At 44.1% G+C, this 15,266-nt stretch overlaps 3 protein-coding genes across 3 annotated transcripts in view; all 3 read left to right on the top strand.

Annotated features, from left to right (window-relative positions):
- The window catches only part of LOC115145747 (sal-like protein 4), a 29,550-nt gene extending 26,004 nt beyond the window's left edge, over positions 1–3,546 (top strand). The window contains exons 8-9 of the mRNA XM_065004014.1: positions 2,220–2,502; positions 2,614–3,546. Coding sequence (XP_064860086.1) covers positions 2,220–2,502; positions 2,614–3,267 — 937 coding nt within the window. The 3' untranslated portion in view covers positions 3,268–3,546. The remainder of the gene's footprint in view (positions 1–2,219; positions 2,503–2,613) is intronic.
- A 78-nt stretch (positions 3,547–3,624) lies between these two features.
- LOC115145745 (uncharacterized) lies at positions 3,625–13,702 on the top strand. Its single transcript, XM_065004017.1, has 6 exons — positions 3,625–4,690; positions 5,017–5,147; positions 5,300–5,470; positions 8,386–8,550; positions 10,054–10,165; positions 11,717–13,702. Exons 1-6 carry the CDS (start codon positions 4,414–4,416, stop codon positions 12,631–12,633), a joined length of 1,773 nt encoding a protein of 590 aa, XP_064860089.1. The 5' UTR covers positions 3,625–4,413; the 3' UTR covers positions 12,634–13,702.
- A 151-nt stretch (positions 13,703–13,853) lies between these two features.
- Positions 13,854–15,073, top strand: LOC135561872 (zinc finger protein 620-like). The gene is given in 2 exon segments (XM_065004026.1): positions 13,854–14,501; positions 14,503–15,073. Coding segments are annotated over 2 exon segments (879 nt in total). The 5' UTR covers positions 13,854–14,015; the 3' UTR covers positions 14,896–15,073.
- Positions 15,074–15,266: the final 193 nt, after the last annotated feature.

Raw genomic sequence — 15,266 nt, 5'->3', positions numbered from 1 at the left:
GTCACCACCTGCAGAACCACTCCTTTATTGGGGGTGTCTTGCTAATTGCCTATAATTTCCACCTGTTGTCTATTCCATTTGCACAACAGCATGTGAAATTTATTGTCATTCAGTGTTGCTTCCTAAGTGGACAGTTTGATTTCACAGAAGTGTGATTGACTTGGAGTTACATTGTGTTGTTTAAGTGTTCCCTTTATTTTTTTTGAGCAGTGTATAAAGTGTTGGTCCCATGTTTTATGAACTGAAATAAAATATCCCAGGAAATTGTCCATATGTACAAAAAGCTTATTTCTCTAAAATATGTTTACATCTGTGTTAGAGAGCATTTCTCCTTTCCCAAGATAATCCATCTACCTGACAGGTGTGGCATATTAAGAAGCTGATTAAACAGCATGATGATTACACAGGTGCAGTTTGTGCTAGGGACAATAAAAAGTCACTCAACACAACACCACAAAAGTCTCAAGTTTTGAGGGAGCGTGCAATTGGCATGCTGGCTGCAGGAATGTCCAGCAGAGCTGTTGCCAGATAATTGAATGTTCATTTGTCTACCATAAGCCATCTCCAATGTCGATTTAGAGAATTTGGCCGTACAACCAACCGGCGTCACAACTGCAGACCACATGTAACCACGCCAGCCCAGGACCTCCACATCCGGCTTATTAACCTGCGGGATTGTCGGAGACCAGCCATCCGGACAGCTGATGAAACCGAATAATTTCTGGACAAACGGTCAGAAACGGTCTCAGGGAAGCTCAGCTGCGTGCTCGTCGTCCTCACCAGGGTCTTGACCTGATTGCAGTCTGGCATCGTGACCGACTTAAGTGGGAAAATGCACACCTTCGTTGGCCACTGGCATGCTGGAAAAGTGTACTCTTCATGGATGAATCCAGTTTCAACTGTACCGGCCAGATGGCAAACAGCGTGTATGGTGTCGTGTGGTTGAATGGTTTGCTGATGTGATGAGATCCTGAGGCCCATTGTCGTGCTATTCATCCCCCGCCATCACCTCATGTTTCAGTATAATGCAATGACCCCATGTCGCACGGATGGGTACACAATTACTGGAAGATGAAAATGTCCCAGTTCTTCCATGGCCTGCATACTCACCATACATGTTACCCAATTGAGCATGTTTGGGATGCTCTGGATCGACACGTACGACAGCGTGTTTCAGTTCCCGCCAATATCCAGCAACATCGCACAGCCATTGAAGAGGAGTGGGACAACATTCCACAGGCCACAATCAACTGCCTGATCAACTCTATGGGAAGGAGATGTGTTGCGCTTAATGAGGCAAATGGTGGTCACGCCAGATACTGACTGGTTTTCTGAACCAGCCCCTACTTTGTTTTAAAAGGTATCTGTGACCAATATATGCATCTGTAATCGCAGTCATGTGCAAGCCATATATTAGGGCCTAATTTATTTATGTCAATTGACTGATTTCCTTATATGAACTGTAAATCATATTTTTGTTCAGTGTAGATGGAATAAAGTAATTATATTATTTCTACTCTATTCTTGCAAAACAAGTCTGGTCTGAGCTTGAAAGATGGTCATCATAGGAGATTTGATGTGTAATGTAATAAGCAGGTCTGCCTTTCAAAAGGACAGCGTGCATGCCTTTTTTCATTCAACCACACCCTTTGAGCTAGGACGTCATGTCGCCAACCAATAAGATCCTTTCTATTAAGTAAAGCAGAGGCCAAGAGATGTGTTTTTTTTAATGCTTTAAACACTAACAGCGATCCTCGAAACACCATCTCTGAAACCATTAACACTTGTGGCCAATGCATTAACCAAGTGTACCAAACTGAATGCACGTTCTATGCTTTACACTCAGTTTGCAATTTAATAACATACTTCTAGCACAACTGTAAACATTGGTCTCTACATTGCTACACAATTTCGCCAATTGCCTTTCCACATGTGAAAACACTTTTAGATAATGAGTTCACTTACAAATCAGAGCTTGAGCACTATAAATAGGCCACAGGTAAACACTTGGTTTGGACAACAATGTTGTCAACCATGGGATGAGCATGAGGGAGACTGGGCAACAGGTTTAACCAAATCTGAGCCACTATACTGTTGCAGGTATCATCTGGATATTTCGAAATGAGACTAAGTGCTGTAGTCTTACTGGTACAGTAATATGTACTGTACTTTCATAATGATAAGGATCTATCACTAAAACCATTCAAATGTTTTTACAGAGCTGCAAGAAAACCAGTATCTGGTGGAAGAGGTCGACTGTTCACCCCAGAGCAGGAGACCCACATTGTAAATATGGTCATTGCAAATAACTGCATCAGACTCAGAGAACTGCAGGACCACATAATGGTAGATAACACCGTATTCCAAAACGTCAACCGAGTGAGTCTCTCTGCACTGTCTCGTCTACTGAAACGCAATAGAATTAGGATGAAGCAGCTGTACAGAGTCCCTTTCGAAAGAAATGCAGACAGTGTAAAACAACTGAGATATGAATATGTGCAGGTAAGCTATACTATCCTATCATTGGTACTGGATCTGGAAGTGTATGGTGCTACATCCTATTGACTGATCCCTGTCTTCTCCTACTGTGCTACATTGTCTTGTCTCTTTCAGAGCGTCATGAAGCTAGAAGCAGATGCAGTGCATCATGAGCTAATATATGTGGACGAGGCAGGTTTCAACCTTGCAAAAACAAGGAGCTGCGGCAGAAATATCATTGGACACCGTGCCATCATCAACGTCCCCGGACAACGTGGTGGCAACATAACAATGTGTGCGGCTATTAGTCAAAATGGCGTCCTTCACCATCATGCAATCCTAGGCCCATACAACACTGCACACATTATCACATTTCTGGACACCCTCCACAACAGACTAATCCCTGATGACCAGGGGCCAGAGCATCCCAGGTACATTATCATCTGGGACAATGTTAGTTTCCACCGGGCTGCTGTGGTCCGCAATTGGTTCACAGGTCACCCACATTTCATCTCACTCAATCTCCCCCCATACTCTCCGTTCTTAAGTCCTATTGAAGAATTCTTCTCTACATGGCGTTGGAAGGTGTACGATCGCCAGCCCCACCAACGCATACCCCTTCTACAGGCAATGGAGGAGGCTTGTGGAGACATCGATCAGGGGTCATGCCATGCCTGGATACGGGACTCCAGGCGATACTTTTCACGCTGCCTAGCTCAAGACAACATCACATGTGATGTGGATGAAGTCCTATGGCCAGACCCACAAAGGCGGCGAGATTTAACCTAATTTTCTTCTGTTCTTTTTTCCCTTCTTGCACCAATGTTTTTGTTTTCTTCTACTGCACTTTTGTTGTTTGAGGAGTGTTAGAACATTGAGGGGTAAAAAAACGTTTCCCCCCTTATTTGTATTGATAGTGTGTTATGTTCGGAATACACATGCATAGTTTACACATTTGGATACCTGTGTTTACTACATGTATGACAAAACTTTATTGCAAACTGCTATGCCCTGCACACAGAAAAAGTAAAAGCCACAAGTGTTTTTCATTTGTACTATCAGTGCGTAGTTGGTGCTTCATGTGCTTATTCAAATGATGTGCTGTGTGTACTGAATTGATGCAAAAACACTTTTTTAAAAGAGTGAAGGGTTTTGCAACAATTGTATAATGTTTTTGGTGGCTAGTGTGTAGAGTTTTGCAAAAAATAGCCTGTAGTTTCAAAGATAGTGCCTAAGCAATCAGAAAAAAACTGTAATGGCAAGAGTTGTGGAACAGGGAGGGAAAGGGAAGACACCTGTATAAGATCCAGGAAAAGGTGGGGGAGGACCTCGGGTCAACAGAGAAGGGAGGAAGACATAATCACAAGACTGAAACTGGAACACACAAGGCTCAACAGCACTTTGAAATTAGGGAAACAATCCGACTGGGAAGTGTGATCAATGCCAGGACATGGAGACAGTGGAACACATCCTATTTCAGTGACAGCGATATGGGAGGGAACGGGACAGTTTTATTAGTAGGAATAATGGCATTGAACAGCCTAGTTTAATTTAATTGTTAAGAAAACCTTAAGGTGATATTGTAGTCAATGATGTATTCCGACAGGGAGAATTGTTAAATTGCGTAGGATTCAACTTCAGACCTTATCCATCTCTGGTCCACAGTCCAGTAGGTGGCGGTAATGCATCACTAAATTTGGTTGTCGAACGCGATTTACAAACCACTGAAGAAGTGTACACAGAACTCACCAATAATTTTCACTTTAGCGTTTTTTTTGTTATTTAGACGTTTATTAACACCCTGGAACTCGAAATATGACTAATTTAACTACACAGCATCACATACTTACCCCAAGTAGTTTTTAATTCGCGTTGGGGACAGGACTTGGTGGATAGATCTGTTAATAGGTAACTAACGCTAGCTAGCTGCTAACAATGGCTAACTGTATGGTTTTTCACACTCAAATAGCCTCCATCATGGAGGTTCTAGCGAATGCAGCCGTGTCAGAGATCTGTAAACTCGTAGACGACGACTATGCAGTGTGTCGTTTGGAAATAACTCAAAGCCAGAAAGAAAACAGGACATTGCGGAGAAAACTACTAGAACTGAAGGTGGCACGGGAGCGCGCAGAGAGGACAACGCGAGAGCGCGTCCTCGGCAGTCGTCCCAGTAGCGTCAAGATCCTCGATCGATACAGAGGAATGGCAAGAGGTACATTTCACATCTGCGCACGTGTGACTTCAGATGCGTTAACAACAGGTTAACCAGATTTTGGTCTTGGTCAGTTTTGGGATAGTATACAATAACTCCACTGAATGTACTTGCAAAAAGAATCATTTTCTAACCAGATTCTTGATTTACTGCATTTCCTATGTAACAATTAATCCATCTATAAATTGTATATCAAGAAGTTATGCTTAGTGTCCCCTTACATCCTTGACAATTCTAGTGTCAAAACTGTCATTAGTGTGCAATATAGCGTTGAGCATTGACAATGGCTAACCTAACCACCTCTTTTCCCCCAATCACTCTCTCAGGTGAAGGACATCTCACTGGAGGCCACAGGAACTTTGTGAAGGCAGCGGGACACAATATATGGAGAGATGACCAACCAATCACTGTTGATGAGGGGAGTGGAACCTCAACCCAGCACGTTATTATGATAGAGGTCAGTGGAATAGTGTTACAGTACATTTCAGAAAGGCTCCCCTCAGCTATTCACTTCCTTACATGTACATCAGCATTTATCTGCCTGTGAGACTTCACTATGCCATTGTTATCCTATTCAACTCATGTACCGGTAATAACCTCTTGTGTCAGGCTGCAGATGCAGAGGCTGTAGGTCCTGGGGTCAAGCAGGAGAGGTCTGAAGGAGAAGAGGACCCACGGCAACGCAGAGACATCCAGACTGGAGCGGCTGGAGAGCCCCCTGTAGCCACGGAGGACCTCGCCACCACCACCCAGCCCAGGACCAGATGCAGCATCACGGAGGTCAGTGGAATGCCGAACGCCGTCCTCAAGTCAGAGACGGACACCGAGACGTGAACTGTAACACAAATGATCTCACACACAGGATCTGACCACAGATCAGACCGAAAGAGACTGAGTCTGGGTAGACTTTGCTGTCCTCCTGCTCCCGGCTCAGAGTACTTATCGGTATTACACCAGAGCCAGGGGACGGTTAATTCCTATGGAGATAGTTATGCGTTAAACACTGGAGGTGATGATCCGTCTTGTTCTTACACTACAGAGATGGACCCTGGCAACATATCCTTGGGTTTAGAGACACAGACTGTTCGGTCCAGAGGGGACTGGAACCGGTACAGTAGTAATGTATTCTCTGAAGGGTTCCTAGATAAGAAAGGGGAGGGTCTGGTCGTAGATGAAGTGACTGTGAAAGTGGAAGGTGACACTCCTCTGACATGGAATGCAGATGAGACTCCGTTAGGAGAAGGACACTCGCAGGGCAACACCAGTGACTTCTTAGACTACAGGGAAAGCTTAGAGACAACCCACTCCCCTTTACATGCGTTCAGCGGTCCCGACCCAGTGTCCACGTCGATGGGGCCTTCCGATTCACACGGCCACATCCTTTTTGATCAGGTGTTGAACTCAAAAGACAGGACTAGAGCCCAGTCTCAGGGAGGGGGAGCCACATCCTTTTTGATCAGGTGTTGAACTCAAAAGACAGGACTAGAGCCCAGTCTCAGGGAGGGGGAGCCACATCGGGCACTAGTAAAGAGAAACGGTTCCTCTGCATGTTCTGTAACAAAGCACCAGAAGTTGCACCCAGAAGTTGGAGATCCACCAGAGGGTCCACACAGGAGAGAAACCCTTCAGCTGTACCCAGTGTCATATGCGCTTCGCCCAGGCTGGCAACCTGAAGAGGCACCAGAGGGTCCACACAGCGGAGAAACCATACAATTGCCCCCACTGTGAAAAGAGGTTCTCCCACCACCAACACCAAGTGAAGATGCACCTGAAGGTCCACACTGGAGAGAGGCCGTTTGCCTGTAATCACTGTGGGAAGAGGTTCTCAGAGAGGAGCTACCTCAGGATACACCAGAAGAAAAACCATTCCACTCAATAACATCGAAAGAAACCATTCCACTCGATAGCTTCTGACATTTCAATCAAACCCTGCATTAATCTAGACTCAGCTAGATGATGTACATGCACAAAGTAAACAACAGTAGGGGGTCAATTTGCGCAACTTCTCTGCGGTTTTGGTACCACAGCTACCATGTTGTAGCAACGTGAAGCGAACCCGTGTGTGTGCATGCACAGATACTCTGTGTGACTGTGAGAGAGCAAAGTCTAGCATCACGCTCATCAAAATATCTGCGGTTCTGATAGTGGTAACCTCAGTCTTCCTTTAAAAATGAAGGTTCATTTTGATTGTTGTCAGAATAACGGGAATAACAGATTTCTGGGTAGAATATTTTATTCAAGCATTGTGTGATTTATAAAGGCTGATATAAGCTTAATGAGTCTCTTACATAGTGTTTGTACTATGTAGGCAATATGATATTCACAAATGCCTATTTCATTACTTCCATTCAACTACTTAAATCTTCCCCCCCAAGATACTTTTAATGAGAAAATTAGGGCAGTTCAACAAGTCCATGCAGATTTGTAGTTGGGCCGGAGGTATGTGGTGGTTTTCATATGGTGTAATTAAAACGTGTTTGTTTAATAAACACAAAATTGAACTTTTCATTCTAAGACTTTCATTGAGACTCTCTTTAATATACATCTCACCCTATTCTGCATACACCCAACAGTGCTTTATAACCTATATACACTTACTAAATATACCTACACTAGGGCTGTGACAGTCATGGAATTTTGGATGAAGGTAATTGGCCTGCCACATTTTAAGGCACATTTTCTCCTCTCCTTCACTCCTGACTGCATGTTCTGCCATAGAAATATAATGACTAGAACCGGCGTCCCCATTCAAGTCATTGATGGCATAATACAACATGTTGCTTGTTTCAGCAAGGAGCTACAAAGTTTCATTCCCTTGTTAGGAGTCCATGTTACAGGAAAAATGGACTCAACCGCACAAATGCCTGACCATCCCATCTTCAGTCCACTGTTCGTTCCACAATTATATACACAACAGAAATATAAACGCAATATGTAAAGTGTTAGTTCCATGTTTCATGAGCTGAAATAAAAGATCCCAGATATTTTCCATATCCACAAAAAGCTTTCCCAAATTTTGTGCACAAATTTGTTTGCATCCCTGTTAGTAAGCATTCCTTGAGGACCAATTAAAATCAGATTACCTCCCTCTTGCAAAGACTGCATCATTACCTCTTCATTTGAGTAAGAACACTTCAATATTTTATTAAATCAAAATGTTTGTTTTTTTGTGTTAAATAGTGAAATACCTGTCACATTATTTAGTAATGACAGAATGCATTTGAAACTTCACAGCACAGTAAAACTTTTGTTTGCCAAATACAATTATGATTCAAATATATATAAGAGTGGGAAAAAGGACATTGATAAGCACAACAAAAATGGCATTAATGCTAAGTAATAAAATGAAGACGGTACTTCTAAAATCCTATTTCACACCATAGCCTGCTGAATTTGCAAGCTTTTTCCTTCATTTTGATTTTGGCACAAATGAAAATGTGGCACTGACCCACCCATGGATTGATGTTTCAGTGTTGTCTCAATGAAGAGTTCGGCGTTCGACTAGCCCTGAGCGATATGCACACACAGATCCAGGCCTGCTAGAGTTAGCAGGCAGGCGGATGAGCAATATCCACCATTGTAATACTGATGAAGCCTGAGCTGGATTGTGAAACCCTGAGTAGATCTAGCTGGCTTCGTATGATACACCTCTGAGGGAGTTTATGTCTGTGTAATCTGTATCACCTCTCTTCCAGGAGGAGGAGGGTCCAGAGGTGCTGCTGGTGAAGGAGGAGGGGTGTGAGGAGGGTCTGGGGAACCCTGAGGGGACCATGGTCATGGAGGACAACCAGACTACACCTCCTCCTGAACCCACAGAGGAACCAGCTGAGCAGCACAGGACCACACATCTTCTCACTGAGGTGACCCCACTGTGAACTACTGTCTGAATGGTATTAGGTCTGGGCCCGTATCCACAAAGCCTCAGAGCAGGAGTGCCGATCTAGGATCAGTTTTACCTTTTAGATCAAAATGAATAAGACGATGTAGACAGCTGGTGACCTGATCCTCGATCAGCACTTCTACTCAGACTTTGTTGGGCCCGTATCCACAAAGCGACTCAGAGTAGAAAATTGGTTGTAAGTGCTGAGAAGAGAGACATTTTACTTCTACTCTTATGGGTAAAAATAAAAGCTATGCTTGAAGCCTCTTTAGTCATGAGTCCCACCTAGTTGACAGATATTTAGGAGACCTCATGAGCTTTCCTAACCAGTTAAGAGTTATCAGCAGGTGTCTTGATCATAGGAAAATGCAGCGAGTAAGTGGTTCCTGCGCCATAGACAGGCAATTGCTTTAGAGTTGTTCATTTTGTTTGTCGATATTTCTATATGATCAATCAATAAATAATCTAGACCTACATGCAACAGTATCTCTTGCGCCTTTTGACAATGATTTCACGAGGCCTATTTCATATGTTATGCTTAATTACCTAAGTGTTATTTCAAGTTATCCCTTTGGAGCTTAACATCAAAACTGCTAAAAAAAATATGACCTAAGCCTTTAACGGAGTGAGCACTTGTCATTCACTTGAGTCGGACAATTTTTTTGGCCAAAATGATAATTGAGACGATCAGAGCGCACTTGTATCCCAACTGGAACTTGTCAATATTCCAAAACCAGTGCTTAATTTGAGGAACCGGATCCGGGAACCTCTCTGTTTTGGACTGTTTCGTTCCGGTACCTTGAAGAGGAGTGAGACAACATTCCACAGGCCACAATCAATCAGCAGCCTGATCAACTCTATGCAAAGGAGATGTGTCGCAAAGGTTATTTCTTTAAAATGCCAACATTTTAAGCAATAAATAATAGGCAAAGTGATCGCGTCAGTCGGAAATTCCATTTGACGTACAGCCCCATTCACCGTGGTTGTCTGAAGCGTGCTATAGACTGCACAGCGGGCGATGCCTCATCACGATTGTTGCAAATGATGGGGAATAACCAATGTCAATAAGCATCATCACAGTCTTTCCTTTGCAGTACCTCAAACTGTCGCGATAACCAGCTGAGAAACTTATGAGTGGATTTTACTCCTGGCTCAGAGTTTCTGGGCAGCGTCTTAACCCCACCCTAAAACCTACTCTGAGCTGTTTTTTGTTGTTGTCTTAAAACAGGTTTTAACAGTACTCCTAAGACCTTTTCTGAGATGGTTTGTGGATACGGCCCTGTTCTTGATACATTTTGTCTTAAGTGTGGGACCATGCCTTTCAATTATCAACCCATTAAAGGTTGTCAAGTAGTCACATCAACTAACGTGTTTGCATAGTACTCACAGCAATCCCTCATTGCCCAATCAGAAGATGCTCCATAGCAGGGTGCTCATATCAGATTTCTTGATCCAACATCCTCTCACTTTGTATCTCTTACAGTCAGTACACATGGAGGATGGGAAGATTGATCTGCTGGTAGTCAAAGAGGAGACAATAGAAGACGGACCAGAGAGCATTGATCTGCTGAGTGGACTAAAGATGGGGGAGCAAGGTAAGGGAGACATACTCACACAGTTTATTAGGTACACCATCCCGTTCACGAAAATGGTTTGCTTCTGCAGACAGTGATTCATGTGGCCGTAGCTTGCTATATAAAGCAGGCAGACAGGCACAGAGGCATTCAGTTACTGTTTGATTGAACGTTAGAATGGGCAAAGCGAGTAACCTAAGCGACTTTGAGTGTTGTATGATCGTTGGGCCAGGCGCGCTGGTTCCAGTATCTCAGAAACGGCCTCCTGGGCTTTTCACGCACAACAGTGTCTAGGGTTTACTGAGACTGTGTGACAAAGAAAAAAACATCAAATCAGTGGTAGTCCTGTGGGTGAAAAAAACAGCCAGAATTGTGCAAGCTAAGAGGCGGGTCACATACAAGCAAAGAAAAATGGCGCAGTACAACAGTGCTGTGCTGAACGGCCCCTCCGAACGCACAACTCGTCGGTCCTTGTCACGGATAGGCTATTGCAGCAGATGACCACACCGGGTTCCACTCCTATCAGCTAAAAACAAGAAGAAGTGGCTCCAGTGGGCACGCAATCACCAACACTTGACAATTGGAGTGTGAAAAACATTTGCTGGTCCGACGAATCCCGGTTACTGTTGCCTCATGCTGATGGCAGAGTCAGGATTTGGCGTAAGCAGCATGAGTCCAGGGCTCGATACTGCCTGGTGTCATCGGTACAGGCTGGTGGTGTAAGGGTGTGGGGAATGTTTTCCTGGCACGTTAGTTCCCTTGATACCAACTAAGCAACCTTTGAATGCCACAGCGTATCTGTCGCTGTTCTGGAGGAAAAAGTGGGCCCAACCTGTACTAGATGGGTGCACCTAATAAAATGTGTATAGCCTACTTAAAAAATATATTTTTTACATTATTTAACCTTTATTTAACTAGGCAAGTCAGTTAAGAACACATTCTTATTTACAATGACTGCCTACTGGGGAACAGTGAGTTAACTGCCTTGTTCAGGGGGATTCGATCGAGCAACCTTTCGGTTACTGGCCCAACGCTATAACCACTAGGCTACGTACCAAGTACGTGTCTTGACTGCATCAAACCGAGAGAAGCTAGTTGGCTAAAATAGCTAACTAAGTTAGCTAGCTGGGCTAATTGAGTCTGCATGCACTTTTTTCCTGTCCGTCAGTAACAAATAACAACACCTCCATTCAGATGATCAAATAGCAGCCTACCTGTTGGGTCTTGTTCGTTGTAGCATATACAGCAGATCAGAACGACAGATCTTTACATTGTCAGCTCGGGGATTCGATCCAGCAACCTTTCGGTTACTGGCCCAACGCTCTAACCACTAGGAATAGTGGTTAGAGTGTTGGGAATAGAATATATCTTCAATGGAATAGATCTTCAATGAGAATAGTGATGCACCTAATAATTATAATGTAATTATTTCTTCATTCATAAAATGAAACTTACGTTTACATGCAAAAACACGCTTTATAATATATGAATTTGACCAGGTAATTGACTCAAACTCCAGAGTAGAGTTCTCTGCCATGTTTGTAAAGTCTATTTTCTAAACTCTTCCTGCAGGTGGTTGGCTGGAGGCTGACAGAGGAGACTGGGCGGCCGTCTTGGTATCCCAGACGGCTGCATCCAAGGGCCCGGGGGTCGACATCACCAAGCAGGCCAAGACCAGGGACGACATAGTGGAGGTCAGTGGATGGGACAGCGTCCTCAACTCTGGGCTGGTGAACAACACTGTTAACCACAACCAGAAACAGACAGTCGAACACAAAACAACAACCAAACGTAGTGTCCATGACAACAGACTGGCTGAGACCAGGGTGAGGCGTAGATTTGGTCTGCGGGGACGAGGAGGTGTCCCTATGTGGCGGGAGAGAACAGACACAAACTCGGCTAGCGATGCTCCATCTTGCTCTTATAGTTGTGATTCAGAGAGACTGATGGGGCCTCAGGTTAACCCTCTAACAGGTGCTGCCTTCAGCCTGCCTTCTATAGGATCTATCAACTGGAACATGGACCCTGCGACAACACAGACACTCCCTGACCTTCATCCTCCTCACACTCTCCTAATGTTAAACCAGACCTCAGACAATGCCAGTGCCTCAACACTAAATGGCTACACAAGCTCATTGACAAATGACATTATTGGAGATGGAATCTGTGGGAAAGCCTTCAGTTTCCCCAAACAGGTGGAGATCCACCAGCGGATTCACACGGGGGAGAAACCATTCGGCTGCCAACTGTGCAGGGCCAGTTTCTCACATTCATTCAACTTAAAGAGGCACCAAAGGGTCCACACAGGGGAGAAACCCTTCAGCTGCCCCCAGTGTGAGAAAAGGTTCTCACACCAGCACCAGCTGAAGATGCACCTGAAGGTCCACACGGGAGAGAGGCCATTCGCCTGTACACACTGCGGGAAGAGGTTCTCAGAGAGGAGCTACCTCAGGATACACCAGCAGAAAATGCACACAGCCCGAGTATAATGACATGTAATGTAATACTAGTTAGTTTGTAGTTAATTGTGTTGGCTTTGGATGTAGTAGGGAACTGGATGAGCTGAGGAAATAAGGAGTATGATGAGGCAGAGTAGATGATATGATGGTTGGTGTGATGTCTGTAAAAATGCTTCACTAATGAAAAGTGACAACCTTGTCCTGTTGTTTAATGCTGGAGTTTTATAATGAGACGATAGTGCCTTAATTCAGGTTTACTTGACATGAAGTAGTGAAGCAATGTGTGCATTTGTACATATTTAGTTATTTTTAGGTGTTTTTAATATGTTTTTTTTTTTTAAATCAGGTCTTTTGTTTTTAATAACATCAAGTTTTTTTATTGCAAATGTCTGCCATTTTTAAGCCAAGGATTTGCAGATTGACTGACAGTTTAACACTTTTTGGCTTTGCTAGCTTTGTTTCCAAAATGCATCCGGACACAGCACCATCTTTTTTTAAATTTCACCTGGTTGCCAATTCCAGATCTTTTAAGAACATCATTTGAGGAGTCTCCTGAAGCGTGAGAGGAATGGGAGCTAGAGGAATCCACTAGTGCTGAGGGCTCGTAACGAAGGACGACCGGCTACTATTCTGAGCTGAGTGCGGTGAGCTTTCTGGCGAACAGAGCTGCTGGAGCATCACCTAAGTGGCTGCTGCACAGAGGAGAAGTCCAGTGGCTATAAGAGACTCAGGCTGGTTCCCAGACTTACCCTCTACAAGATCGTCAGCAAGACTTCGTCACCATCCTCTGTCTAGCTCCCTTCGCTCAAGCCATGAACTGACCCTCTCCGTCTTCGGAGGATGCCGCTTTCAACGACTTGGCCCACTATTGGTTGACCCGTCATGATATATTGCTTGTTTTTTGTCTTCTTTTAGCTCTTGAAGCGCGTTGAGATTCTATGAAAAGCGCTATAGAAATGTAATGTTGAACCTTTTCCAAATGATTCTAAAATTAATTTCAGCAAAGCGAGTGTACCAGATTTACAGAAAAGTAAACAGTGGGAAGTTATGCTACTTGTCACATGTATTGTTTTGTGCAATAAAAGTACTGTAATTCACATTATGTGAGTGCATGACCATTTCGTTGAAATTAAATACAAAATTGACTCTGTGCTGATTGACTTGGTTGTTTTTGTATCAAATCAAAATGTATTATCATTGCAGGGACTGAGTTTCCCTTATCTCCGTCTAACCAAAACATTATACTTAATTCTTGAATCAACACAGATGGACATTTTCTATAATAAACTCCAATGGCTCCATATTGTTAGGTACTTGAAGTGTTACAGATGTTAGAGATGGGCTTGACTGTGGTTAACATTTTATAATATCATGTTTCTGTTTGTACAGCAAAGTTTCTTATATAAACCTTTATGTTCTTCTGTTCAATTTGTGTTTATGTTGCTGGTGGGAGAGACTGGACCTCTGAAGCTCCTGGTCACAAACCCTGGCACCAGATCAGAACCCTGGATCAGGAGCCGTTGCTCATCCTTTCCGAGTCAGAACCAGGACTGAACTGTAAGGGACAGAGACTCCGCCACTACACAGAACACAACCAGTGGACAGGTGGACTGAACAACCTCAGTCCTGGTGGTCATCAGAGAGACAGAGGCTCCAGTCAGGGATACAGTCTGCAGCCCAGACCCTTCTCTTCACAGTCTCAGTGCAGGGATGGAGCAGGGCCTGGGGCTGATAGAGACAGACCCTCCTGTTCCTATGATACAAACACCACAATATCCATGATGAACAGAGCAGGTCACCCTGGGCTTCAGCATTCACAGGGATTGGTGGGAGACCCACCTGGTGGGGTTTGGGTTCATAGAAAGCCTGGGTCTAGCCTTCCTCAGTTACCTCATGGTTTACCCCACCAATACAGAGAGGATCAGGATGGGCGTTCACCACGAGAGGTACCTAGCCTATAACACAGCACACAATCCCAACAACACCCAAACAATGGCTAAAGGTCAAGTAGGGAGCTCAAAGACTAACCACCTGAGGGCTGTGGCTCCTGCTTCTACCTCTTCTGGTGTCATTGGGTCACAACGTGGGAGGCTGAGCATTAGGACAGACGCAGACAAGCCGTATGCCTGCCCCACGTGTGGGAAGCGCTTTACTAAGGTGAAATATGTGAAGCAGCACCAGACCGTTCACACCAAGGAGAAGCCCTTCAAGTGCAAACTATGTTACAAGAGCTTCTCCCGCCTGAGTAACATTATCAGACATAGGAGTGTCCACAACTGGGAGAAGTCATAGCAGTGTGTCTTGAGATGTACACAGAGAATATCTGGGGACCATTCTTTAGCTGAAATATTATAGTGATCATGTAAAGTAGGGCCAGGCGGTATATCATATTTTACTATATAGCGGTAGTTTGTTTTTACTTGTATAACGGTCTTTCAGTGTTTGGTTTGATAAACGTGTAATGTCCGTTTTTATAGTTTGCGACTTGAGTAGTCTCCCTTCCACACACACCAAGCCCTGCACTCGGTGTCACTCAAGGAGAGCATGTTTTGCTGCTTACCACGAGTCACAACTACCACTTGCAGTGACAGTCTGCATGGTCAATGCATTCTATAATTTCACTATTAGTTTGTGTATCTTACTTTCTGCAGACAGCTAGTTTG

Source organism: Oncorhynchus nerka, linkage group LG18, assembly GCF_034236695.1.
Source record: "Oncorhynchus nerka isolate Pitt River linkage group LG18, Oner_Uvic_2.0, whole genome shotgun sequence".
Taxonomy (NCBI): Eukaryota; Metazoa; Chordata; class Actinopteri; order Salmoniformes; family Salmonidae; genus Oncorhynchus; species Oncorhynchus nerka.
This window is presented reverse-complemented; position numbering and strand designations above follow the sequence as displayed.